We start from the raw sequence: 25,778 nt of genomic DNA, 5'->3' as shown, positions 1-25,778 counted from the left end.
CACCTGTGGGTATTCTCTTATTAAAAGAGATTGCAAGGATGCATCATCAACGGACTCAACAGCTTTCCACTCCTTGATAATGATGGGGGGAGAATTATTTGGATCTAACATGACCCCTAAATCTTTTTGATGCCACCAGCTGATGATGCTATCTCCTTTCTTTGAGACATAAACCCTCCCTGTAGCGAAACGACCCTCATATTCTATGAGTCCATCAAAATACCCTCTTAGTTCAATGGGTTCACCTCCATATGCAGTTGGACGAATGTCAGGTTTCAATAATTTAATTTTCCCACTCAAATTGTCATCAAAGAATTTACTTGAGACAATGGTAATCTTTGCCCCTGAGTCAAACAAAACTTTAGTTTTGTGGCCTTCAACTAAAATGAAGTCCAGTGGTCCATCACCACCAACTTGGACTACAATCTGCCCACACTCGAAATCATGCTGGTCAGACACATTTCCATCAGAAATTTCACTGACACTCTTTTTGGAAGCTTTGATCCTACAAGCATTGACAAAGTGACCCTTCTTTTTGCAATAAGAGCACACAGCATTTATAGCAGGACAAGACTTGTCATTGGCCCAGTGAGAAGTACTGTTACACCTATAACACTTATTCTCTTTATTAAGACTGGTTCGAGACTTATTACTAGTTTTTAGTTTGAATTTTGAATTTGTTTGAGAGTCTTTCGCTTTTGAATTTACATCAGTATTTACCACAGAAACTTCTTTGTTGAGATCTTTGTTGAGATCTTTTTTGATCTCCGTTACACATTGTAGAGAGTGCTCTATCCTCTTTGCCACTACTAAAACTTCATCTAGAGATGGTTCATCCTTCATCCAAAGTTCATCACGCACTTTCTCAGAAACACATCCAAGCATGAACTGATCCCGTATCCTTTCCTCCGTGTGAACATCAAATTTACAGGAGGAAGCTAGGCGTCTAAGGTCAGTTACGTAATTCTCTATGTTTTCACCTTCTTTTTGCATACGTTTCCCAAAATGATAACGCTCTAAGATGGTACTGACCTTTGGTAAATAATGTGCATCAAGCTTATAAATACACTGTTCAAATTCATTCAACCCAGATGCAGCACTGTCAGGGACGTCTGGAAGATGATCAAATACATCTTGTCCTTCCGAACCAAGACAGTGCATGAGCAAAGCCGTCTTCCTTTCCACACTGAGAGAAGTGCCACACACACGAGCATATCGCTCAAAGACTTTTTTCCATTTGGACCATTTGATGGGTGGGTCACCTGGTGACTGCAGGAAGAATGGAGCCGCTGTTACATTCTGCATTATTAGGTGTTTGTATAGTCAAAATGAGAACAGAGAAAGAAATATGTGAAATAACACAAATAATATTGAGAAAAAGTACTTAAGTTGGACTGATGAACTTGAACAATTATAAATTAACCAAGTCCAGAATGATATTTATGTTATGTATTTCAGTAGTATGTTGTTATCAATGATAATGGATGTGCAGAAAACGCTGTTTGATACAGTCTAACTGAGTTATGAGGATATCCATGCGCCTGCATCTATAAGAATACGTGGTGAGTATTAACACAATAAAATACCAGAAGTACAAAATTGTAAGCTGTGCGCGTCAGCGCTGCACCTTTAAAATGATTTGACACGCTTAAATCATCAAATCTGAAACTGTGCGTGTCAGTGTAGTGTGAGTTAAATTTACTAGAAGAATTGACAAACCTCAAACTGTGCGTGTCAGCGCTGTAACACGGGAGCCATTTGACACGCTCAAGTCACTTACATTGAGACTGTGCGTGTCAGTGTGGTTGTACAGTAGATCCGCTACCAATCAGCTGATCAAACCGAGAAGAACTGACAAGCAAAAAGGCTGTGCGTGTCAGCGCTGTAACACCGGGCCCACTTGACACGTTCAAGTTTAAACTGTGATCCGCTACCAACCAGCTGATCAAACAGAAGAAATACGAGTTCCAGTTCTGCCTTTAACACCGTTTAGGTGAGACGATAAACAGGCTTGTTGACTAGAGATTGCTTAGCAACAATGTATTTGTCAGCCAATTGCATACTCGATGAGAATCCACAGCGCGAGGTAACGTTGCGTTCCAAAGCGTTCCAAACCTCTGTTTGTCCAACGTTGCGCTCTAGATGTGATGTGTCTTCGCGCAGGGCACGTCAGACGTAAGGCGTCACCGTCTCGAAAATGAAGGAGCGAGAGGCTTTTCTTGAACACGGAGAAACAAGAGTTCTGGAAGACGAAGTTGCGCGTGACAGCGCGAGTGTCAGAGTAAGTGATATTCAAATTTAAATAGGCAGAGAAACGTTCGAGGAAAATTTTAAAATGAATTTAGCCCGTATATTTTCTGACAAGCCAACACTAAAGGTAAAATGGCAAATCAGCACAATTAGACGGACGTAAGGCTTGAGAGTCACACGAAGGTTTGAAAATCAACAAGAATATTGCGTTTTTTTTTCCTTTTATAAAAAGTCATTAAATTAAAACGCGGTGAGACCACGAGTTGAAGCTGAGTCGTTTATCACTTGTGTTGTGATAAATGTTAAATAAAGAACATTCTTACTTGGGAGTTTAGTCCTCTTCACAGTAAATGAAGCAGGTTGCCTTCTAGATGTAGTTGAGGGTTGGAGTTGAGCTGATGATGATCCCAGTCGTCGCCAGTGTTGCAAGGTAACTTCTTCCCACGAAGAAAGATACAGATACTTTGAATGTGAATTCAAGTAGGTTTATTCCAAGTTGCAGGTTAACAGCTCATCCACCCAACCGTCAGCAGGTTCATCACCACACTGACTCTAACATTCTTTTCTCTAGCATCAGTGACTTGACATTCTAGAACACTAGAGATCCCACAGAGATGCAATGACATGTAACAGAGAAAAGGAGAAAACCTTTACAACAATTCGCCAACAACAGGAGCTCTCGAATATTCCTTTGTTTGATGATGTCAGCCCGGGCTTTGAGGTGTATTGTGACATCATTCACCTGGTGGCCCCTTTAATACAAGCTGCCTGTGGCGCCTCTGCGCCTCCCGGCACTACACTCATCGGCGCTCCATCTAAGACAGGAGTAAAGTACCCCTCTGCTCGCTCGCAGGACACCAAAAAGCTTCCCACACAGGCTGTTCTGCAATTGAACACTCGTTAACACACTTCCCAACAGGCACAGCCCCAAGGTATAACGGACCCGTCGTCAAAGCGATCAGGTGTCTCCTCAGAGGTATGAAGCGCTATACAAATGCAACTACAATAAAGGAGTGTGGCAGTCTGTTCCTATGCACCCAACGCCTTGTTACACGTGTACAATAGGATGCTCTAAGTGAGCCTGGAGAGCGTCATTGTAATAGAACAACAGAAGTGATCAGAGCAAAAAGTGATGGAATAAAACGAAGTAACGCTCTGCTTCGTCCTCTTTCATCCTCGTCGGTCACTGTTCGCCCTCCCTTGCATAAGCGCGTTTCTGCGCGTCACTCTCTGCGTCCCCTCTCTGTCATAAGCCTTGTTTCCACCCCTTCGCTGCGCTTTCCCCCATTCATAAAATGTGCTTCCTCCGCAGCATACAATGTGTTTCCTCCCTTTCACAAGCCGTGCTTCCTCCTGTCCTGCACGGTGCTTCCTCCCTGACTTACACTGTGCTTCCTCCCTGACTTACACTCTGCTTCTACACTGTTCTCCACTGTACTTTACATCTTACACTGTGTGTCCGCCATTTCATAGACTGCACTCCCATTCACAGAATGTGCTTCTTCTGTAGTGCACCATGCTTCTCACTGGCGTACACCGTGCTTCCTCTTGTCACTACTGTGCCCCCTCCCTTTCATAAACTGCACTCCCATTCCTACAACGTGCTTCTTTCTAGCACACTGTGTCCACACTGGTGCACACTGCGACTCTCCCCTGGCTTCCGCTCTGTTTCCTCACTGGTGCACACTGCGACTCTCCCCTGGCTTCCGCTCTGTTTCCTCACTGGTGCACACTGCGACTCTCCCCTGGCTTCCGCTCTGTTTCCTCACTGGTGCACACTGCGACTCTCCCCAGGCTTCCGCTCTGTTTCCTCACTGGTGCACACTGCGACTCTCCCCTGGCTTTCGCTCTGTTTCCTCACTGGTGCACACTGCGACTCTCCCCTGGCTTCCGCTCTGTTTCCTCACTGGTGCACACTGCGACTCTACCCTGGTTTCCGCTCTGTTTCCTCACTGGTGCACACTGCAACTCTCCCCTGGCTTCCGCTCTGTTTCCTCACTGGTGCACACTGCGACTCTCCCCTGGCTTCCGCTCTGCTTCCTCACTGGTGCACACTGCGACTCTCCCCTGGCTTGCGCTCTGCTTCCTCACTGGTGCACACTGCGACTCTTTACTGCGACTCTTCCCTGGCTTCTATTTTGTTTCCTCACTGGTGCACACTGTAACTCTCCCCTGGCTTCCACTCTGTTTCCTCACTGGTGCACACTGCGACTCTTTACTGCAAATCTTCCTTGGCTTCCATTCTGTTTCCTCACTGGTGCACACTGCGACTCTCCCCTGGATTCCGCTCTGTTTCCTCACTGGTGCACACTGCGACTCTCCCCTGGATTCCGCTCTGTTTCCTCACTGGTGCACACTGCGACTCTCCCCTGGCTTTCACTCTGTTTCCTCACTGGTGCACACTGGGACTCTCCCCTGGCTTCCGCTCTGTTTCCTCACTGGTGCACACTGCGACTCTCCCCTGGCTTCCGCTCTGTTTCCTCACTGGTGCACACTGCGACTCTCCCCTGGCTTCCGCTCGGTTTCCTCACTGGTGCACACTGCGACTCTCCCCTGGCTTTTGCTCTGTTTACTCACTGGTGCACACTGCGACTCTACCCTGGCTTGCGCTCTGTTTCCCCACTGGTGCACACTGCGACTCTCCCCTGGCTTCCGCTCGGTTTCCTCACTGGTGCACACTGCGACTCTCCCCTGGCTTCCGCTCTGTTTCCTCCCTGGTGCACACTGAGACTCTCCCCTGGTTTCCACTCTGTTTCCTCACTGGTGCACACTGCGACTCTTCCCTGGCTTGCACTCTGTTTCCTCACTGGTGCACACTGCGACTCTTTACTGCGACTCTCCCCTGGCTTCCACTCTGTTTCCTCACTGGTGCACACTGCGACTCTTTACTGCAAATCTTCCTTGGCTTCCATTCTGTTTCCTCACTGGTGCACACTGCGACTCTCCCCTGGCTTCCGCTCTGTTTCCTCACTGGTGCACACTGCGACTCTCCCCTGGCTTCCATTCTGTTTCCTCACTGGTGCACACTGCGACTCTCCCCTGGTTTCCGCTCTGTTTCCTCACTGGTGCACACTACGACTCTTCCCTGGCTTGCACTCTGTTTCCTCACTGGTGCACACTGCGACTCTTTACTGCGACTCTCCCCTGGCTTCCACTCTGTTTCCTCACTGGTGCACACTGCGACTCTTTACTGCAAATCTTCCTTGGCTTCCATTCTGTTTCCTCACTGGTGCACACTGCGACTCTCCCCTGGATTCCGCTCTGTTTCCTCACTGGTGCACACTGCGACTCTCCCCTGGCTTCCATTCTGTTTCCTCACTGGTGCACACTGCGACTCTCCCCTGGCTTCCATTCTGTTTCCCCACTGGTGCACACTGCGACTCTCCCCTGGCTCCCGCTCGGTTTCCTCACTGGTGCACACTGCGACTCTCCCCTGGCTTCCGCTCTGTTTCCTCACTGGTGCACACTGCGACTCTCCCCTGGTTTCCGCTCTGTTTCCTCACTGGTGCACACTGCGACTCTTCCCTGGCTTGCACTCTGTTTCCTCACTGGTGCACACTGCGACTCTTTACTGCGACTCTCCCCTGGCTTCCACTCTGTTTCCTCACTGGTGCACACTGCGAATCTTTACTGCAAATCTTCCTTGGCTTCCATTCTGTTTCCTCACTGGTGCACACTGCGACTCTCCCCTGGATTCCGCTCTGTTTCCTCACTGGTGCACACTGCGACTCTCCCCTGGCTTCCATTCTGTTTCCTCACTGGTGCACACTGCGACTCTCCCCTGGCTTCCATTCTGTTTCCTCACTGGTGCACACTGCGACTCTCCCCTGGCTTCCATTCTGTTTCCTCCTGGGTATCTACTGTGTTTCCTTCTTATCATGCACTGTGCTTCCTCCTTGGCTTATGCTCTTCTTCCTCCTTGGTGTACACTGTGCCTCCTCTGTGCCTTACACTCTGCTTCATCGCGAAGGTACACCGTGCTTCCTTAATCATACACTGTGCTTCCTCGGTGTTGTATGCTGTTCTCAATCCGTGGCTCACGCTCTGCTTCCTCCTTGGTGTACACTATGCCTCCACTCTGGCATCCACTCTGTTTCCTCCTGGGTATCCACCGTGTTTCCTTCTTATCGTCCTCTCGGTTTCCTCCTGAGTATCCACCGTGTTTCTTTATCGTGCACTGTGTTTTCGCCCTGGCTTATGCTCTGCTTCCTCCTTGGCGTACACTGTGCTTCCTCTGTGCCTTAAACTCTGCTTCATCGAGGATGTACACCATGCGTCTGTGCTTCTTTCCTCTGGTACTGTGCTTTCTCCTTGACTTACCTTCTGCTTCTTTCCTATCGTACACTATGGTTCCTCCCCGACACCTACTGTGCTTCCCTCTTATCATCCACTGTGCTTCCTCCCTTTCTTAAACCACACTTCTCTCCTGTTACTGTGCTTCCTCCCAGGTGTAAGGTGTTTCTTCCCTTCTGTACACCATCCTTACTCCCACACCTTGCTTCGTCACTGGTGTGCACTGAGCTCCTTTCCTGTTGTATACTGTGATTCCTTTTTTCGTAAATCACACTTTCTCCCCGTCTCTCGTCCTGCTTCATTCCTCTCATGCAATCCGCTTACTCACAGTCATACCCTGTGCTTCCTTCCTGTCCTACACCGTGCTTGCTTCATGTAAACTCAGCTAACTTCCTGTTGCAAAATACACTTAATTTGTATAGTACACTGCACTTCCTCTGTGTCCCACCCCGGGCTTCTTCCCTGTCCCATACCGTGCTTCCTTCCTGTTGTACCTGCTACTTCCTCCCTGTTGTACCTTCTACTTCCTCCCTGTCGTACCTTCTACTTCCTCCCTGTTGTACCTTCTACTTCCTCCCTGTTGTACCTTCTACTTCCTCCCTGTTGTACCTTCTACTTCCTCCCTGTCGTATCTGCTACTTCCTCCCTGTCATACCTTCTGCTTCCTCATTGTCGTACCTTCTACTTCCTCCCTGTCTTACCTGCTACTTCCTCCCTGTCTTACCTGCTACTTCCTCCCTGTCTTACCTGCTACTTCCTCCCTGTCGTACCTGCTACTTCCTCCCTGTCGTACCTTCTACTTCCTCCCTGTTGTACCTTCTACTTCCTCCCTGTTGTACCTTCTACTTCCTCACTGTTGTACCTGCTACTTCCTCCCTGTCATACCTTCTTCCTCCTCATTGTCGTACCTTCTACTTCCTCCCTGTCTTATCAGCTACTTCCTCCCTGTCTTACCTTCTGCTTCCTCATTGTCGTACCTTCTACTTCCACCCTGTCTTACCTGCTACTTCTTCCCTGTCATACTTTTGACTTACTCCCTGTTATACCTTCGACTTCCTCCCTGTCATACCTGCTACTTCCTCCCTGTTATACCTTCGACTTCCTCCCTGTTATACCTGCTACTTCCTCCCTGTCATACCTGCTACTTCCTCCCTGTTATACCTTCGACTTCCTCCCTGTTATACCTGCTACTTCCTCCCTGTCGTACCTGCTCCTTCCTCCCTGTTGTACCTTTTACTTCCTCCCTGTCGTACATGCTACTTCCTCCCTGTCGTACATGCTACTTCCTCGCTCTCATACCCTGCTCCATCTTCATGTACATTATGCTTCGTCTGTACCGTGCTCCAGACACCCCCCTGTACACTGCTATGGTTCCTACCTGTTGGCTCCTCTTGTCTCTGGTGCCAGTGATTATCCGCGGCTGCTAAGAGGCCGTTGAAGTTCATGCGCAGCATTGATTTTTCTCTTCAGGACTCACTCCCACCGGTCCACCTGTCTTACCTGCTACTTCCTCCCTGTCATATCTTTGACTTCCTCCCTGTCATACCTGCTACTTCCTCCCTGTTATACCTTCGACCTCCTCCCTGTTATACCTGCTACTTCCTCCCTGTCGTACCAGCTACTTCCTCCCTGTCGTACCTGCTACTTCCTCCCTGTCATACATTCTACTTCCTCCCTGTCATACCTTTTACTTCCTCCCTGTCATACCTTTTACTTCCTCCCTCTCGTACCTTTTACTTCCTCCCTGTCGTACATGCTACTTCCTCCCTGTCGTACGTGCTACTTCCTCCCTGTCTTACCTGCTACTTCCTCCCTGTCTTACCTGCTACTTCCTCCCTGTCGTACCTGCTACTTCCTCCCTGTCGTACCTGCTACTTCCTCTCTGTTGTACCTTCTACTTCCTCTGTGTTGTACCTTCTACTTCCTCACTGTTGTACCTGCTACTTCCTCCCTGTCATACCTTCTTCCTCCTCATTGTCGTACCTGCTACTTCCTCCCTGTCGTACCTTTTACTTCCTCCCTGTTGTACCTGCTACTTCCTCCCTGTCGTACCTTTTACTTCCTCCCTGTCGTACCTTTTACTTCCTCCCTGTCGTACATGCTACTTCCTCCCTGTCGTACCTTTTACTTCCTCCCTGTCGTACATGCTACTTCCTCCCTGTCGTACGTGCTACTTCCTCCCTCTCATACCCTGCTCCATCTTCATGTACATTATGCTTCATGTGTATCGTGCGCCAGACACCCCCCTGTACACTGCTGTGGTTCCTACCTGTTGGCTCCTCTTGTCTCTGTTGCCAGTGATTATCCGCGCCTGCTAAGAGGCCGTTGAAGTTCATGCGCAGCATTGATTTTTCTCTTCAGGACTCGCTTCCACCGGTCCTTGTCAAGCCGCTTTATGCTTCCTGGAAATATCCATTTTATGAAACTTTGACCTTCCTAGAAAGAAATCGCAGCCTTACAGTACCGTCTCGCTGACCGCTAAAGTGCGGCTGCAAGCATTTATTTCCTAGCTCATGAATCCGTGGTACAACTTGTCTATTTGTTTTAGTGTTCCAGTTTGTAAACAGTTGTTGTTCCTCCTGTGTCCTGTAGTTCCCCAGTTAAAATATAGTTGGAAGGTGCTCCTGTACTATGTCGTTTACTGATGTTCCTGTATCCTGAAGCCCTCAGTGGTTATTAGGAATTGATTTTCCTGTGTTCACCCTCAGGTATCAACGTGGGATGCTACACCTGTGAGATGTGGTTCCCCAGAGTAGGGACACTTGGATGGTTATTCTTTGTAATGTGGGCTATCCAGGTTCAGTTGGTTTGATGGCCTCCATAGATCTTTCTTTTCCTGTGTTAATATGGCTGTCCAATTGTGTGTCACTTCTTTATCCTCAGATTCCTGTTTGCTGGTTACATTGGACGATGCTTCCTTGATTCCCTTTGTTTAGTAGCTTGATGAGGACCTTGTGTATTGAGACGTCCATTGGGTGGAGTGGGTTGGTAGTCTTCTTTAATCTGCTGGGCCCCCCTGAGTGGTTGGTGCTTGATGGTCTCTTTGGATAGTGAACTGGATGCTGGTCTGGCCTGTGGTTATTTTCCTGGGTTGTGTTTAAATGGCTCTTATGTAAGAGTCTTCCTAGTCTAGGTAGAATTCGATGGGGATGTTGTGTATGATATTTTTATCTGCAATATTACTTTTCAATAGGCCTCCTGTTTCACATTTTGTGTTTTTTTGCTTCAGTTTGTACAGGTCTGTGTTCTTTCATGTGCTTATGTGGCAGTTGTATCATTTGCAGATCCCCCTATTATACGTGATACCTGCAGCTCTGTCTTTGTCTCTGTCTCTGAGCAATGGATGAAGTTCTGGCTCATGACTTCCCTCTGGCATTCAAGATCAGTCGTGTTTGTTGTCATCTTCTGCTAAAAGAGTCTTCGGTTTTGGGGCATGATTAGTAACTGCATGTCTTTTGATGTTTGTTTTCCAGGACGGAATGGGAAACCTGAGAATCACGGAGAAGGGACTGAGGCTGGAAGGAGACTCAGAATTCTTGAAACCTCTTTACGCCAAAGAAATACGGTCCAGACCTGTAAGTTTATAACCGGGAGGGAGATGGGCACAAATGTAACTCAAGCCAAAGGCATTACTGGAATCTCAATCAATTTGTGAGAACAGCGGCAAGCTCAGAAGTCCCTGCAGGAGACCTGGAAGGCCAGGTTAACCTCTTTTGTTTCCTAAGAAAGCAGAACTACTTTTCCGTAGTGTAGGAGAGTAGGGTCTGCTATCCTATGGTCACCCCAAATTTTTGCTTTTTGCTTCACTGGTTTTTGACATATTGAGGCTGTGGGCCTGCCAATCAGACCCCCAGCCTGCTGTTCTCTCTACTAAATTAAAACTATGCACCCTAGGTGCATAACCAATTGGAAGTGGATCACCCTGTCAGCCCCTGTACCAGTGTACACTAGGTACCCAGGGCATTGGTGTACCCCAGGCCTGCCAGGGGCTGAAGCATGTATTATGCCACCCCAGGCTTGGCCTAACAATTTGACACAACTGGCTGATCACTCAGCTGGGGTAAGTTGGTGTAATCACCTCTTACTTAGGTGTAGTATACCTATACCTAACCTTAAATGGGACACATGGTAACCTATAAGTCACTCCTATGGCAGGCCTTAACAATCCTGAAGGCAGAGTGCTTGGTTCCATGTGAGATGGTGCTCTGGCATGAGCTGAGCCTGTCTGCAGTGGTCGGAACAACTTCCTTCTACTGTTTCCAGATATCGTCATACCATATACTCTTAAGTGCATTATGAACCTCGCGGTTAAATGCTATCTTTGGTTTGGCTTTATCAAAACATGTCGAGTAAGGTGTCATACGAATTGGAATACTAACCCCTCGCCAATTCTGGCGACGGGGTTAGCATTCCACCCTTCCAGAGGGACACGACATGTACAGTACCTGAAACCCGGGTAAAATCAGACATAGCCTCAGCTCCACAAAATGGATGCTGCCACCACAGACACAAGTCTGCCCTCCTGCTGCTGGGAGTCCTTCCAGCTTGGGAGGTGTGGACAAAGGGTTTCCTGCCAGGGGAGGTGCGTGCACCACCCCAGACAGGATTTTGTGTATTGGTCAGGTAGGGCTTGAAAGAAACCAGACATGCCTGTGGCTCACAAGGAGCCTCGGTGCATATGCCAGTTCAAACCGGTCCTGGGGCACACCAGTCCCGGGCCTGGGGCGAGCTGGACAAAGGATTGGGGGTGTAACCACCCCCCTTCCTGGTCCCACCCATAGGGAGGGACCTAGCAGGTAGTCCGGCCCCTAGAATCCGCTTAAAGGTAGGAGCTGTGTCCTAAGACTTCAGACATCCTGGAATCAACTTAACACTAAGAAGAAGACGGGAACTTCGACGCTCTGCTGCACAGAGGACTGAAGCCAATCTCCCCTGTGGTCAGGGAGTGACCACCTTGCTAACGCAAGCACCATCCAGCGAATCAACGTCTGCTTTGCCGCCGCCTCCCGCCGGAGCCCGAGCCCAGAGACTGACAAGACCCGGACCTCCAGACCTCTCACCGCCCGATCCACAGTCCCTGAAAAGAGGAGACCCGTGGAGGCACCGAGACACGTGGAGCCAGCCATCTTGGAACGACTACGACAAGCTGACAAGTGCAACAACCGAGGCTCCCTCCAAGTTGTGCTTTGGGATCTGAGAAGCCCAACACCCGAGCAGCATTTGCACCAAAGGTGAGCCCTCCAGCATCTCCACGATCTGCGTGGGGCCCTTCTGCATTTTGCCACTCGACGCGCCTAACTGGTTGCTGGCCCGCTGGCTAGTAGCCATCTTGGCGACGAACTTTACAAAATACACCGCTGGTCTGGTTGCTCCAGACTGGCCCTTGCTCCCCTCCAAAGGAGCAGTCCCTCTGACCTTGCTGGTCAGAACCATCAGCTTATTTCCTTTCCTACAACAATTGCTTTTGCCAAGGCTTGTTTGCTACGATCAAGTCGCCGACACCGCCGACAGCGAGAACCTCCGTGGGACAGCTCGTGACTCGACTCCTGGACGTCGTTGACCTTCAGGGACCACGTGGCTGCAGAGACAAGCTACACCTTTCTTCCTGTTTGCACCCGACATCGCCTGGTACCCACCTGGTGCCACGCCGGTCACTGGCTAGTGACTGTGAACACTGTCCCCTCTGCTTACAGGTCTTCAACATCTCCGATCCACTCTTGGATCCACCGCATCTCTTCCAGACCGACCGCCTGCAGCATCTTTATCTACAGGCTCCACGGAACAGATAGAAGAAACCCGACGCACTTCGAGGCCTATGCACCCGCTTCCTGTGGGTGAGGTAAAGCTGGCACTCCGGTGCCCAAGTGTAGAGAATCATCTCTAGTGTCTGTGTTTCCAACCTTAAGTTCCTAGGTCATCCGGAAGATTCCTTTTGCAGTAACTTTGTACTTTTTACGCACCCATTGAAACCTATGGGAGCACGCGTGTGACTATTTGCTCTGCACACGCCACCCGTGGACCTCCTGGTCACTAACTGAAGTTAGCTCCTTGTAGGCCCAGCGATTCTAGAGGCCCTAGGCCTTTTCCCTTTTCTGTTCGTGGTACTTATACCACTATTTTAGTATATGGTTTGAGTGGCCACCAGGGCCTATCCATATAAAGTGCAACTTCTGTGTATTCTACTGTAATCTTGTTTGACGATTTGTGCTCCTGTGCTCATAAAGAGACTAGGGGTTACTTTGAGAAATAAATACATATATATTTTGAATATATATCTGTGTGGTGTCCTTTCATTGGTATAAAAGGGGGTTGCATTTGGTAAAACAGCTGGCTTAACACGTTTCACGAGTTTAGCCTCAAAGACTGCTTAGCCTACGCTACCACTAGGGCAGCTAGTCCGAAAAGGTTGACTTACAACCACACCATAAGGGTTGCTTGGCATGGTACAAGGTGGTCACTTTAACTAGTGAACATCATATACCAGGCCAACTTCTCACATTGGTGAGCAGCGGTTGGATTTGAGCTTGCTGTGTTTTACCATTGTAATCTCTTGGTTACCAATTGAAAGATCACATAGGTACCTGTAGGTACATATAAAACAAGATTAGATATACATAAGTTCTACTGAACTTAGTTGTTGTAGAGCAAAGGGAGTAGCACACCCTGACTACAACTACTAGATAGGTTTAGTAGGTAAACCCAAGTGTAGGTAGATTGCAACACATCCACCCACACTTAAGAGCAATGGCTGGGGCAGAGGGGTCCACTGTACCCATCTCTGTTGAGAGTGACCCCCAGAGGGCACCATCCATCTTTGCTACCCTTAATCAGAATGAGCTCAGGCATTTGGCAACTCTTAGAGGCCTTAAACAGCCCAAGAACCCTACCTCTGCTGAACTCAGAGAACTCTTGCAAAATGATGAGAATCAGAGAGAACTCAAGAAAGCTTCCCAGTTAGCCCCCTTAGGGTCAGGAACAGGAGGCCCCCCTTCAGAAGATGCTACAGAGGTACCCAGTTCCGATAGTCACCCCTTAGATGGCAATAATACCACAGAGGATGAGAGTGATAAAAGTACTGATACAGAGAGTAGTGATGATGAAGGGAGAACTAGCCCAGTGCCAAGTGTTATACTTGGCCCAGCTAAACTAAGGCTATTGGGGACTGACAATGGGATCATCCCATTGGATCTCCCCAGTGGACTTAACACAGGGCTTGGGAGGCGAAGAATCACTCAGGTGAATCCAATGCTTCCCATGGCTCTAGAGGCTCTCAAGGTCACTCCAGGAAAAGGATGACCACCCCTCAGAGGAGGGAACATGAGGCCAGAATGCAGGAAGCCCAGCTGAGGATCAGGAAGCAGGAGCTAGAAGTAGCCCTGATGGAAGAAAAACTGAACAAGGCTAGGCAACCTAGAGAGAGTGGGTCTATACCCACTGGTGGCAGCATTGTCCCTAAGGACAAAGATAGGGTCTTTGATAATAGGAACCTGTCTAAGGTTGTGCCCCCCTACAAAAGTGGGGATGACATCCACAAATGGATAACTGCTCTTGAGAGAGCCTGCAAAGTACAGCAGGTTCCTGAAGACCAGTGGGCAGCAATCCTCTGGCTCTCCTTTGAAGGAAGAGGCAGAGACAGACTCCTCACTGTTAGAGAAGAGGATGTCAGAAATTACAGAGTCCTGAAGAGTGTTCTGGTAGATGGGTTAGGCTTAAGCACTGAACAGTACAGGTTAATGTTCAGAGACACCCAAAAGACACAGACTCAGGACTGGTCTGAATATGTTGAATGTGCCACTAAGGCTTTGGAGGGTTGGTTGCTGGGAAGTAAGGTATCTGATTTTACAGGATTGTATAATTTGATGATGAGAGAACAGATTTTAAATAACTGTCAAAACCAGCAACTGCATCAACACTTGGTTGACTCTGATCTGACCTCTCCCCAAGAATTGGGAAAGAAGGCAGACAAATGGGTCAGAACCAGGGTTAAGCAAAAGAACCAGAACCAGGGCCAAGGGGGTGATCAGAAGAAAACAGACCAAAAGGGTGGAGATCAGAAATCTAAAGACCAGAAGTCTTCAACAGGGCCCCAAACTACTGCTAAGGAGGGTGGGTCCCAACAACAGTCCAAAAAGAAGAAAGAAGGTCAAAAGAAACCCTGGTGCAATCATTGCAAAAATACAACTCACTGGACTAGTGATTGCAAAAAGGGTGGAGCCCCCAACACTGTTGCCCCTAAGGCACCTGCTCCCAGTACTACTGTTAGCAGTGTTGGTCCCCAGACAAAGGGTGTAGTGGGAATCACTATGGGAACTGAAGGAGATTCTGACTTAGACAGAACCCTGACACAGGCAGTCTTGATCTGTGATGGGGACATTGATTTGTCCCTGACTGTGAGCCCCAGTAACCTGGGCAAGTACAGACAGACTCCTTTAATTAATGACAAAGTGGCTCAAGCCTACAGGGACACATGTGCCAGTGTCACTATGGTGACACCAGGCTTTGTGGACCCTGGACAGTACATACCAGGTGAGAATTACCTGGTGACCAATGCCAGCAATGCCACCACTTCACATAGTGTAGCAGTTGTTAACTTCTCATGGGGAGGGGTAACTGGCCTCAAAAGGGTTGTGGTTAGTGCAGACCTCCCAGTAGAATGTTTGTTGGGCAATGACCTAGAGAGTTCTCTATGGTCAGAAGTGGAGTACGGGACTCATGCAGAGATGTTAGGTATATCATCACATGTCCTTGCTGTGACCAGGTCACAGGCCAAAAAGTGCCTCACTGAACCTCAGGTCTTGGATCCTGGAACAATGGACCAAGCACCTCCCAAGAAGAAGAACAGGAGGGTCAAGGCTGTGCCTTCCCCCCTGCCTCAGAGTGATGATCAGCCTTCCCAGGAAGCTGATCTAGAGGACCCTGAAGGAACTGTCCCTGAAGAGCTTGAACCTGATCAGGTTGAGTTTCTGGGGACAGGGGGACCTTCAAGGGCTGACTTGAGGCAGGCTCAGTTATCCTGTCCCTCTCTTGAACCCCTCAGACAGCTGGCTGCTGCTGAGGCTGCGGGGAATGCTCAAGGTACCCATAAAGTGTATTGGGATGAAGGGCTCCTTTATTCAGAGGCTAGAGACCCCAAGCCTGGTGCTACCAGGAGGTTGGTTATACCTCTGCAATTTAGGGGCTTCCTTCTTACCTTGGCCCATGATATTCCTTTAGCAGGACACTTAGGCCAGAACAAGACTTGGGACAGGCTTGTCCCTCACTTTCACTGGCCTCATATGAATGAAGATACAAAGGAGTTTTGTCGCTCCTGTGTGACCTGCCAAGCCAGTGGCAAATCAGGTGGCACAACAAAGGCCCCCCTAATACCACTACCTGTGGTGGGGGTCCCCTTTGAAAGAGTGGGAATAGACATAGTGGGTACCATGGATCCTCCCACTGCATCTGGGCACAGATTTATACTGGTGGTAGTGGATCATGCCACCAGGTATCCAGAGGCAATTCCCCTTAGGACCACTACAGCTCCTGTTGTGGCCAGGGCCCTGCTGGGAGTATTCTCCAGAGTGGGGTTTCCTAAGGAGGTAGTATCTGACAGAGGTACCAACTTTATGTCAGGATACTTGACAGCTATGTGGAAGGAATGTGGTGTCAACTACAAGTTCACCACCCCTTATCACCCACAATGCAATGGGCTTGTTGAGAGATTCAACAAGACCCTAAAGGGTATGATCAAAGGATTACCTGAAAAGCTCAGGCGAAGATGGGACATCCTTCTACCCTGCCTTCTGTTTGCTTACAGAGAGGTCCCACAAAAAGGAGTTGGCTACAGCCCCTTTGAATTGTTGTTTGGGCACCCTGTGAGAGGCCCACTGTGTTTGGTGAAGGAAGGATGGGAGTTACCTCTCAAAAAGCCTAAGCTAGACATAGTGGACTATGTACTTGGTCTCCGCTCCAGGATGGCTGAGTATATGGAGAAGGCATCCAAAAACCTTGAGGCAAGCCAGGCCTTACAGAAAGCTTGGCATGACCAAAAGGCTGTCTTGGTTGAGTTTCAGCCAGGACAGAAGGTATGGGTGTTGGAGCCAGTGGCCCCAGCAGCACTCCAAGACAAATGGTCTGGACCCCATACAATCCTGGAAAAGAAGGGAGAGGTCACCTACTTGGTAGACCTAGGAACTCCCAGGAGTCCCCACAGGGTACTCCATGTTAACAGGCTTAAAGCATATGTTGACAGGGCAGACATGGGCTTGCTCATGGCTACAGATGAGGGACAGGAGGAAGAGAGTGACCCTCTCCCAGACCTGTTGTCTCAGAACCCTGAAGATGGCTCAGTTGAAGGAGTGACCCTGGGAGGCAACCTCACTGCCCATCAGCAGACTGAATGTAGACCGGTTCTACAATCATTTTCACATATGTTTTCCTTGATACCTAGTCAAACTGACTGGTGTACCCATGTAGTGGACACTGGTGACAGTCTGCCTGTAAAGAACAAGCTTTACAGACAACCTGACCACGTCAGGGACTGTATAAAGGCTGAGGTACATAAAATGCTGGAATTAGGTGTCATTGAACCCTCAGAGAGCCCCTGGGCTAGCCCAGTGGTTCTGGTCCCCAAACCTCACACCAAAGATGGCAAGAGAGAGATGAGGTTCTGTGTGGATTACAGAGGACTCAATGCTGTCACCAGGACAGATGCACACCCTATTCCAAGGGCAGATGAGCTCATAGACAAACTAGCTTCTGCAAAGTTTTTGAGCACATTTGACTTAACAGCTGGCTATTGGCAAATCAGATTAGCTGAGGAGTCTAAGGCCAAAACAGCATTCTCAACCCCAGGTGGGCACTACCAGTTTGTGGTGATGCCCTTTGGTCTGAAGAATGCACCTGCCACCTTCCAAAGGCTGGTGAACCAAGTCCTTACTGGGTTGGATGACTTTTGCGCAGCATATCTGGATGACATTGCTGTCTTTAGCTCCACCTGGGAGGATCACCTGATCCACCTGAAGAAGGCTCTTGAGGCTCTGCAAAGGGCAGGCCTCACTATCAAGGCTACTAAGTGCCAGATAGGGCAGAGTAAGGTTGTATATTTGGGCCACCTTGTGGGTGGAGGCCAAGTTCAACCACTGGAGAGTAAGATACAATCCATCAAGGACTGGTCCCCTCCAACCACCCAGACTCAAGTTCGAGCTTTCTTGGGCTTGACTGGGTACTACAGGAAGTTTGTTAAGAACTATGGGTCCATTGTGACTCCTCTTAATGATCTGACATCCAAAAAGATGCCCAAAAAGGTTCAGTGGACAGTAAGCTGTCAAAAGGCATTTGATGACCTGAAGGAGGCCATGTGCTCTGCACCTATCCTGAAAAGTCCTGACTACTCCAAAGAGTTTATTGTCCAAACAGATGCTTCTGAGTTGGGTGTGGGAGCTGTGCTGTCACAACTTAATGTAGATGGTCAAGACCAACCCATTGCTTTTATTAGCAGAAGGTTGACCCCCAGAGAGAAGAATTGGTCAGCTATTGAGAGGGAGGCCTTTGCTGTGGTGTGGGCCCTGAAGAAGCTGAGGCCATACTTGTTTGGCACTCACTTCAAGATTCAGACCGACCATAAGCCCCTCTTGTGGCTAAATCAGATGAAGGGTGAAAACCCCAAACTGCTTAGGTGGTCCATTTCCCTACAGGGGATGGACTTTACAGTGGAGCACCGGCCAGGTACTGACCATGGGAATGCAGATGGTCTCTCCAGGTACTTCCACTTAGGACATGAAGACGAGACTGGTCAAGGCTAGTTTAATGTCCCAGCGTTTGGGGGGGGGTTGTGTAGGAGAGTAGGGTCTGCTATCCTATGGTCACCCCAAATGTTTGCTTTTTGCTTCACTGGTTTTTGACATATTGAGGCTGTGGGCCTGCCAATCAGACCCCCAGCCTGCTGTTCTCTCTACTAAATTAAAACTATGCACCCTAGGTGCATAACCAATTGGAAGTGGATCACCCTGTCAGCCCCTGTACCAGTGTACACTAGGTACCCAGGGCATTGGTGTACCCCAGGCCTGCCAGGGGCTGAAGCATGTATTATGCCACCCCAGGCTTGGCCTAACAATTTGACACAACTGGCTGATCACTCAGCTGGGGTAAGTTGGTGTAATCACCTCTTACTTAGGTGTAGTATACCTATACCTAACCTTAAATGGGACACATGGTAACCTATAAGTCACTCCTATGGCAGGCCTTAACAATCCTGAAGGCAGAGTGCTTGGTTCCATGTGAGATGGTGCTCTGGCATGAGCTGAGCCTGTCTGCAGTGGTCGGAACAACTTCCTTCTACTGTTTCCAGATATCGTCATACCATATACTCTTAAGTGCATTATGAACCTCGCGGTTAAATGCTATCTTTGGTTTGGCTTTATCAAAACATGTCGAGTAAGGTGTCATACGAATTGGAATACTAACCCCTCGCCAATTCTGGCGACGGGGTTAGCATTCCACCCTTCCAGAGGGACACGACATGTACAGTACCTGAAACCCGGGTAAAATCAGACATAGCCTCAGCTCCACAAAATGGATGCTGCCACCACAGACACAAGTCTGCCCTCCTGCTGCTGGGAGTCCTTCCAGCTTGGGAGGTGTGGACAAAGGGTTTCCTGCCAGGGGAGGTGCGTGCACCACCCCAGACAGGATTTTGTGTATTGGTCAGGTAGGGCTTGAAAGAAACCAGACATGCCTGTGGCTCACAAGGAGCCTCGGTGCATATGCCAGTTCAAACCGGTCCTGGGGCACACCAGTCCCGGGCCTGGGGCGAGCTGGATAAAGGATTGGGGGTGTAACCACCCCCCTTCCTGGTCCCACCCATAGGGAGGGACCTAGCAGGTAGTCCGGCCCCTAGAATCCGCTTAAAGGTAGGAGCTGTGTCCTAAGACTTCAGACATCCTGGAATCAACTTAACACTAAGAAGAAGACGGGAACTTCGACGCTCTGCTGCACAGAGGACTGAAGCCAATCTCCCCTGTGGTCAGGGAGTGACCACCTTGCTAACGCAAGCACCATCCAGCGAATCAACGTCTGCTTTGCCGCCGCCTCCCGCCGGAGCCCGAGCCCAGAGACTGACAAGACCCGGACCTCCAGACCTCTCACCGCCCGATCCACAGTCCCTGAAAAGAGGAGACCCGTGGAGGCACCGAGACACGTGGAGCCAGCCATCTTGGAACGACTACGACAAGCTGACAAGTGCAACAACCGAGGCTCCCTCCAAGTTGTGCTTTGGGATCTGAGAAGCCCAACACCCGAGCAGCATTTGCACCAAAGGTGAGCCCTCCAGCATCTCCACGATCTGCGTGGGGCCCTTCTGCATTTTGCCACTCGACGCGCCTAACCGGTTGCTGGCCCGCTGGCTAGTAGCCATCTTGGCGACGAACTTTATGAAATACACCGCTGGTCTGGTTGCTCCAGACTGGCCCTTGCTCCCCTCCAAAGGAGCAGTCCCTCTGACCTTGCTGGTCAGAACCATCAGCTTATTTCCTTTCCTACAACAATTGCTTTTGCCAAGGCTTGTTTGCTACGATCAAGTCGCCGACACCGCCGACAGCGAGAGCCTGCGTGGGACAGCTCGTGACTCGACTCCTGGACGTCGTCGACCTTCAGGGACCACGTGGCTGCAGAGACAAGCTACACCTTTCTTCCTGTTTGCACCCGACATCGCCTGGTACCCACCTGGTGCCACGCCGGTCACTGGCTAGTGACTGTGAACACTGTCCCCTCTGCTTACAGGTCTTCAACATCTCCGATCCACTCTTGGATCCACCGCATCTCTTCCAGACCGACCGCCTGCAGCATCTTTATCTACAGGCTCCACGGAACAGATAGAAGAAACCCGACGCACTTCGAGGCCTATGCACCCGCTTCCTGTGGGTGAGGTAAAGCTGGCACTCCGGTGCCCAAGTGTAGAGAATCATCTCTAGTGTCTGTGTTTCCAACCTTAAGTTCCTAGGTCATCCGGAAGATTCCTTTTGCAGTAACTTTGTACTTTTTACGCACCCATTGAAACCTATGGGAGCACGCGTGTGACTATTTGCTCTGCACACGCCACCCGTGGACCTCCTGGTCACTAACTGAAGTTAGCTCCTTGTAGGCCCAGCGATTCTAGAGGCCCTAGGCCTTTTCCCTTTTCTGTTCGTGGTACTTATACCACTATTTTAGTATATGGTTTGAGTGGCCACCAGGGCCTATCCATATAAAGTGCAACTTCTGTGTATTCTACTGTAATCTTGTTTGACGATTTGTGCTCCTGTGCTCATAAAGAGACTAGGGGTTACTTTGAGAAATAAATACATATATATTTTGAATATATATCTGTGTGGTGTCCTTTCATTGGTATAAAAGGGGGTTGCATTTGGTAAAACAGCTGGCTTAACACGTTTCACGAATTTAGCCTCAAAGACTGCTTAGCCTACGCTACCACTAGGGCAGCTAGTCCGAAAAGGTTGACTTACAACCACACCATAAGGGTTGCTTGGCATGGTACAAGGTGGTCACTTTAACTAGTGAACATCATATACCAGGCCAACTTCTCACACGTAGCACAGTCATGACTCCCTGGATTCATGTATACTCTGGAGTTTCTTTCAGGTGGCCTGCTTGGCTCGCAGATTTCTGGCAGCGCCAGCGGCTGGGCCATATAGCTGATAATTGTCTAACCAGAGATTTACGGCTAGCCAGACATGGCTAGTCTACAGTTTCTTTTCTAATCCAAGGTTGAAGAGATGTTTTATGTCAGACTCTGTAATCTGTAATCCACTCACTAGGGACGTTGGATCCTGTCCCTCTTTTTTCCCCTTCTGGTACCTGGTTAATTCCTGGAGAATTAATTAATTCAGCCTAAGAGTCCACTGGGCCTGTAGATGAGTGCATGGGAATATGAGAGTGCTATGTAAGTGTGGTGACGAATTCGCATTTTTCACAAGTCAATTGTTCCAAACGTGTTTTCTTTGCATGGCGCCATAGCTAGAAATGGACCATGTACATCTGGTGCAGAGCATAAGGAACAAATAGCATTTGGCTGTGAAATGTAATCTTAAAGTACATCCGAGTCATTTCATTTTACACAAAATGTATGTTGAAGTCATTTTCAATGTACCTAATGACCCTTAGAATACATTCCAAATATTATTTTAATATTTTGATCTCGAGTTCTCTCGGTGTTCCTCTGTTTAGCTTTGGATCTTGCAGCAGACTCTGTGTTTTGAAATATCCGCCAATCTCTCCCTTTGAATTTCGATCGTGACCTTCAGCACTCATCGATATCTCAGACCCTAAGACATCCATAGAGCTCTCATGACATACCTCTCTTCCGACAAAGATCACGCACAAATATCCTAGTACTAAAACATTCCCAGTTCTCTTGCCACACACCTCTATCCTGACATGTACTGGGGGTACAGGGCTTTGAATGAGCTCTCTTCACACATTTTTTCTGCTCAAGTGTCAGTCACATTTTGCTTCTGCCCATCACAGCATACATAATGGGTTCACAGACTTCAGCCATTGGCTGTCTTCACTGTGCGTGACAGCATTTTGCATATGCACATATAACTAAAAAGCAGTCAATTCCAGCCCCATAGCTTGTGGGCTAATCTCAGTTGTCATTTCTTCTTTCATTTCTTGCTTTTTACAGTTTTGTGATCGCTTTACTTTTTAATTATTTTTCCAAACACATGTATGCCACCTTAGATGGCACCATTTTAATTATTTTATTACTTTTAGGCTTTTAATGCCTATTGAATATTTTCCAAAAACGTCAATAAAAAACAATGCAGGCTTGCCGAGGCCAGACTTATGTGCAAGTGCTGGTTGAAGTTGTTTATGGCTTTAAGTGAAAGTCAGTGGAGGTCTGTCAGAATGGAATTATATAATCTAATTTTGTTTGCACCTTGGACACGCATGCTGAGCAGTGTACAGCTTTGTGAGAAGCAATGGTTTCACCAGGCTTCAGTGACGCACACAGACAGGTAGCACTTTGCAGGCCTCTTTCATACACCCAGACGTTGCAGTAGAGGCAGCAGTGGGACAGGCTTCACTCACAAAACATAACTAATTGTTACATTTAGTAATGGGTTCAACTTGTGTTGCTGCATCTGTAGAAATTGTTCTACTAAATGTTAAAAAGCTGATACTATTTCTTTCTGTGGAAGCATTCGGAAACCTACCTTTATTGTGTAGATAATCCCACATATTCTACATGTTCTCGCTTGAAATGTCCCTGCTTAGCGCCCTAATGTTGAAGTGCTCTAATTAGGGGAGTTAGCAACATTGACCCCATAATGCTTCATCACTGATGATCCCGGCTGATAGAATTTTTTGGGGCTCATTGAAATCTGCTTGACAGCAAACACACCGCATCCTAATGAAAATTCTACTTCCTTAGTTCAGAGAAACAAAACCTAATGTTTGCCTTTTTGCATCTTATTTACTGAAATGCCCATGAGTTGCTCAGTTACCTCTCTACATATGTCACAGATTGTAATACGGTAAGTTAATAACTGTTATTAACTTACGAATCAGCTATTCTTTGTACTCTTTGGGGTAGTATGTTTGATTTTACTTTGTTTACTTCATAATGGTTTGCACACCTCACACTATTGTGAATCTCACACATGGGTCTCTATAATACATGTGCCTTACTTCTATGAAAACGTGTGTTTTCAAAAAGAGTAATACATTTGTTACTGCTAAAACACTTTTAAAAAAAAGACATTACTAAACCCATTCAGCGAATGGAAAAAGTTGTTTCGAATGCTAAATGGGTTTAGAAATGTTTCCAAATTGCTGTTTGGAAGAGGCGTGTTTTGGTCATCCCTTCCAAATATTGATTTGGGCCCTGTAGTGTCAGTGGTTTGTGACCTTGATTTTGGTCACAAACCATTGAAACGTTACTGACTCCTTAAAGGAATTGGTAACTGATTTGCCGCATGGAAGGAGTCCCCTCTCGACCCCTTTCCTTTTGAGAATTATGGTGGCAGCCTCAGTGGGAGCAGGCAGTGTAGTCCAGGGGACCACTGCCAACTCTCACTGAAGTTTTTCACAACTGAAAACTATTTTCTTTTAAAAGCAGCCCAATTTCCATTTTTAAGCTGCTTAAAAAAAATTGTGTTCAGTTTAGACATGCAACGACCAGCATGGTGCTCTTCGGTCCCTTACAGGCCATCATACCTGTCTTTGAGGCCAATCGGAATGAGTCAATTTTACAATTTGCCTCATTAATATTCATTAAGCAGGTTGTTTTGTGACTCACTCTAATTCGGCATTTTGTGAACTGACCTATTAGTACAAAGGCTGGTTAGTAAAATCAGACTGGATTCATAAAACGTCTGTGCACCATAGTCAACTTTTTGCTAATCCAGTCTTAGTACATCTGGGTCGAGAAGTGGTCTAGTGGCTAAGCTCCTAGCCATGGGACCAGAGTTTTAATTTTGGCCTCAGTATTCGGCTGAAATGTGTGCATTTCTGGGCAAATCTCTTAATTTTCTAGTACCTACATTTGTGAAATATACTATAATAGTGAAACTAAAAGAAGGAAAACGCAGTCGCGTAGGAAGGGGGTCGGTGGGTGCAGGCCGCCCCGGGTGTCATCACTGAGGGGGGTGACAAAATGGCAAAAATATGGGTAACTTTCCTTTTTTCCCTTATTTTAATAATTTGAATGTGGGTTGGGGGGGGGTGACCAGAACATTTTCTGCACTGGTTACCACCTGACAATATGTGCATGATCATGCATCGTCTCCCAAAACCGCTACAATGTACAGTGATCTACCCAGGTAATTTTGCACGGTACAAATAAAAAGCAGTGGCATAGGCAAGATAGAGCCAGTGGCGCAGAGGCAGAGAGATATGTCCCGCTGGGAGGTACAGAAGTAATGTGACAAGGTGTTCAGGTAAGGAACAAAGGGGTACAAAGGAGTTGAGGGTGAAAGTGGCAAGAAGGCATTCTGCTACCTAATACACTGGTGCACAATGTTTTCATCCAAAGGATGAAAGGTGCAATCAGCTAAGTTCATTTGTAAGCCCAGGGGTGCCAGGTTGGTGCTCAGGCACATCAGTTACCTTGTCTTGAGGCAAATTATTTATTAATGAGCAGTGGCGGCTCCTCCGCAATGGTGGAGGAGCGCGCCCCACTGCCTGGCTCAGAGCCAGCAAATGCAAAATAAAACCATTTCCTTGCCAGGTCTTAGACAAAGGTGTTAGAAGGGGTGAGGCCGAGGCATGGGAGGGGGGAGGAGGAGTGCTACGAGCCCTCCACTCCCTTAGGGCTCATATGTGTTTTGGCTGGCCGTCTCAGGCCGACCAAAACACACTTGCGCACTTAGGTTTTCTCCAGCCCAGCTGCATTGAGCAGCCGGGCTGGAGAAACCCCACAGACTCCCTGGTCTGAGCTGGGCGGCTTTCCTGCTTGCTCGGACCAATCCCCGTGCTGCTCTGCAACACGGGGATTGGATGGGAGTCTGGGTCCCAAGGGCTGTTGGGATGCAGGAAGAGGAGAGGCGGCGATTGCGATGCAACGCTGGAGGCGGCCGGAAGCAAAAGGTACGTTTTTCAAGGCCAGAGATGGGTCGCAAATGTTGGAGTGCAGTTTACAAATTCTTTGTTGTACCTGTCTATTTACAAATTGGGCCCTAGGAGATTAAGATGCGCGCTCCTTCGATTTCGATGAGTCCTTTGGGTATACGTGCACTTTATAAACCGAGAAATAAATTAGAATAGGAAATACACAACATCATTTATCATGACAATAATTCTCACTTCATTGGGCTCAGAGGGCTGAAGCTGAGCCAAGTTTGCTGCATTTTTAACTTGTGTGTCTCTGGCTAAATGCTGACTGACTATCGTACTGCTACCCTGACCCTGACTCTGCCTCTGCCATTGCTGCCTGTTTTCATAGAGGCCCAAAATGGAAGAGAGCTGGGATTTTCTTTTTAATTTGCGGCCAGAAGTTTGATGTTGATGGCACAGACGGTTGTTGTGGAGGGTTGTTGCCCATGGCCAGCAAGTGGCACAGGTGGAGTGAGGGAAGAGGGTGAGGTTGATTGCAGATAGTGGGGCAACATGGGGTAGGGGTGGGTGTGTTTATCAGATCAGAATCAGCATAAATGCATTGGGACTGGTCAGGAGTTGGATGGCGGGATTCGTCTGGTTTTGAATTGCAAGCAGCTAAAGGCAATGACCAGTACATGCGGGCTTTCGCAAGTCACCAG

The 25,778-nt window shown here is 48.3% G+C and overlaps 1 protein-coding gene across 4 annotated transcripts in view; it reads left to right on the top strand.

The window, feature by feature from the left end:
- Positions 1–25,778, top strand: part of SGCD (sarcoglycan delta) — a 941,570-nt gene that overhangs the window by 684,999 nt on the left and 230,793 nt on the right. For all 4 annotated transcript variants that reach the window (XM_085617619.1, XM_085617616.1, XM_085617618.1 and 1 more), the window contains one exon: positions 10,017–10,118. In XM_085617619.1, coding sequence (XP_085473745.1) covers positions 10,017–10,118 — 102 coding nt within the window. The remainder of the gene's footprint in view (positions 1–10,016; positions 10,119–25,778) is intronic.

The sequence above is a fragment of the Triturus cristatus genome, chromosome 7 (assembly GCF_964204655.1).
Source record: "Triturus cristatus chromosome 7, aTriCri1.1, whole genome shotgun sequence".
Taxonomy (NCBI): Eukaryota; Metazoa; Chordata; class Amphibia; order Caudata; family Salamandridae; genus Triturus; species Triturus cristatus.
Note: the sequence above shows the minus strand (reverse complement) of the source record. Positions and strands in the feature narration are given on the sequence as shown.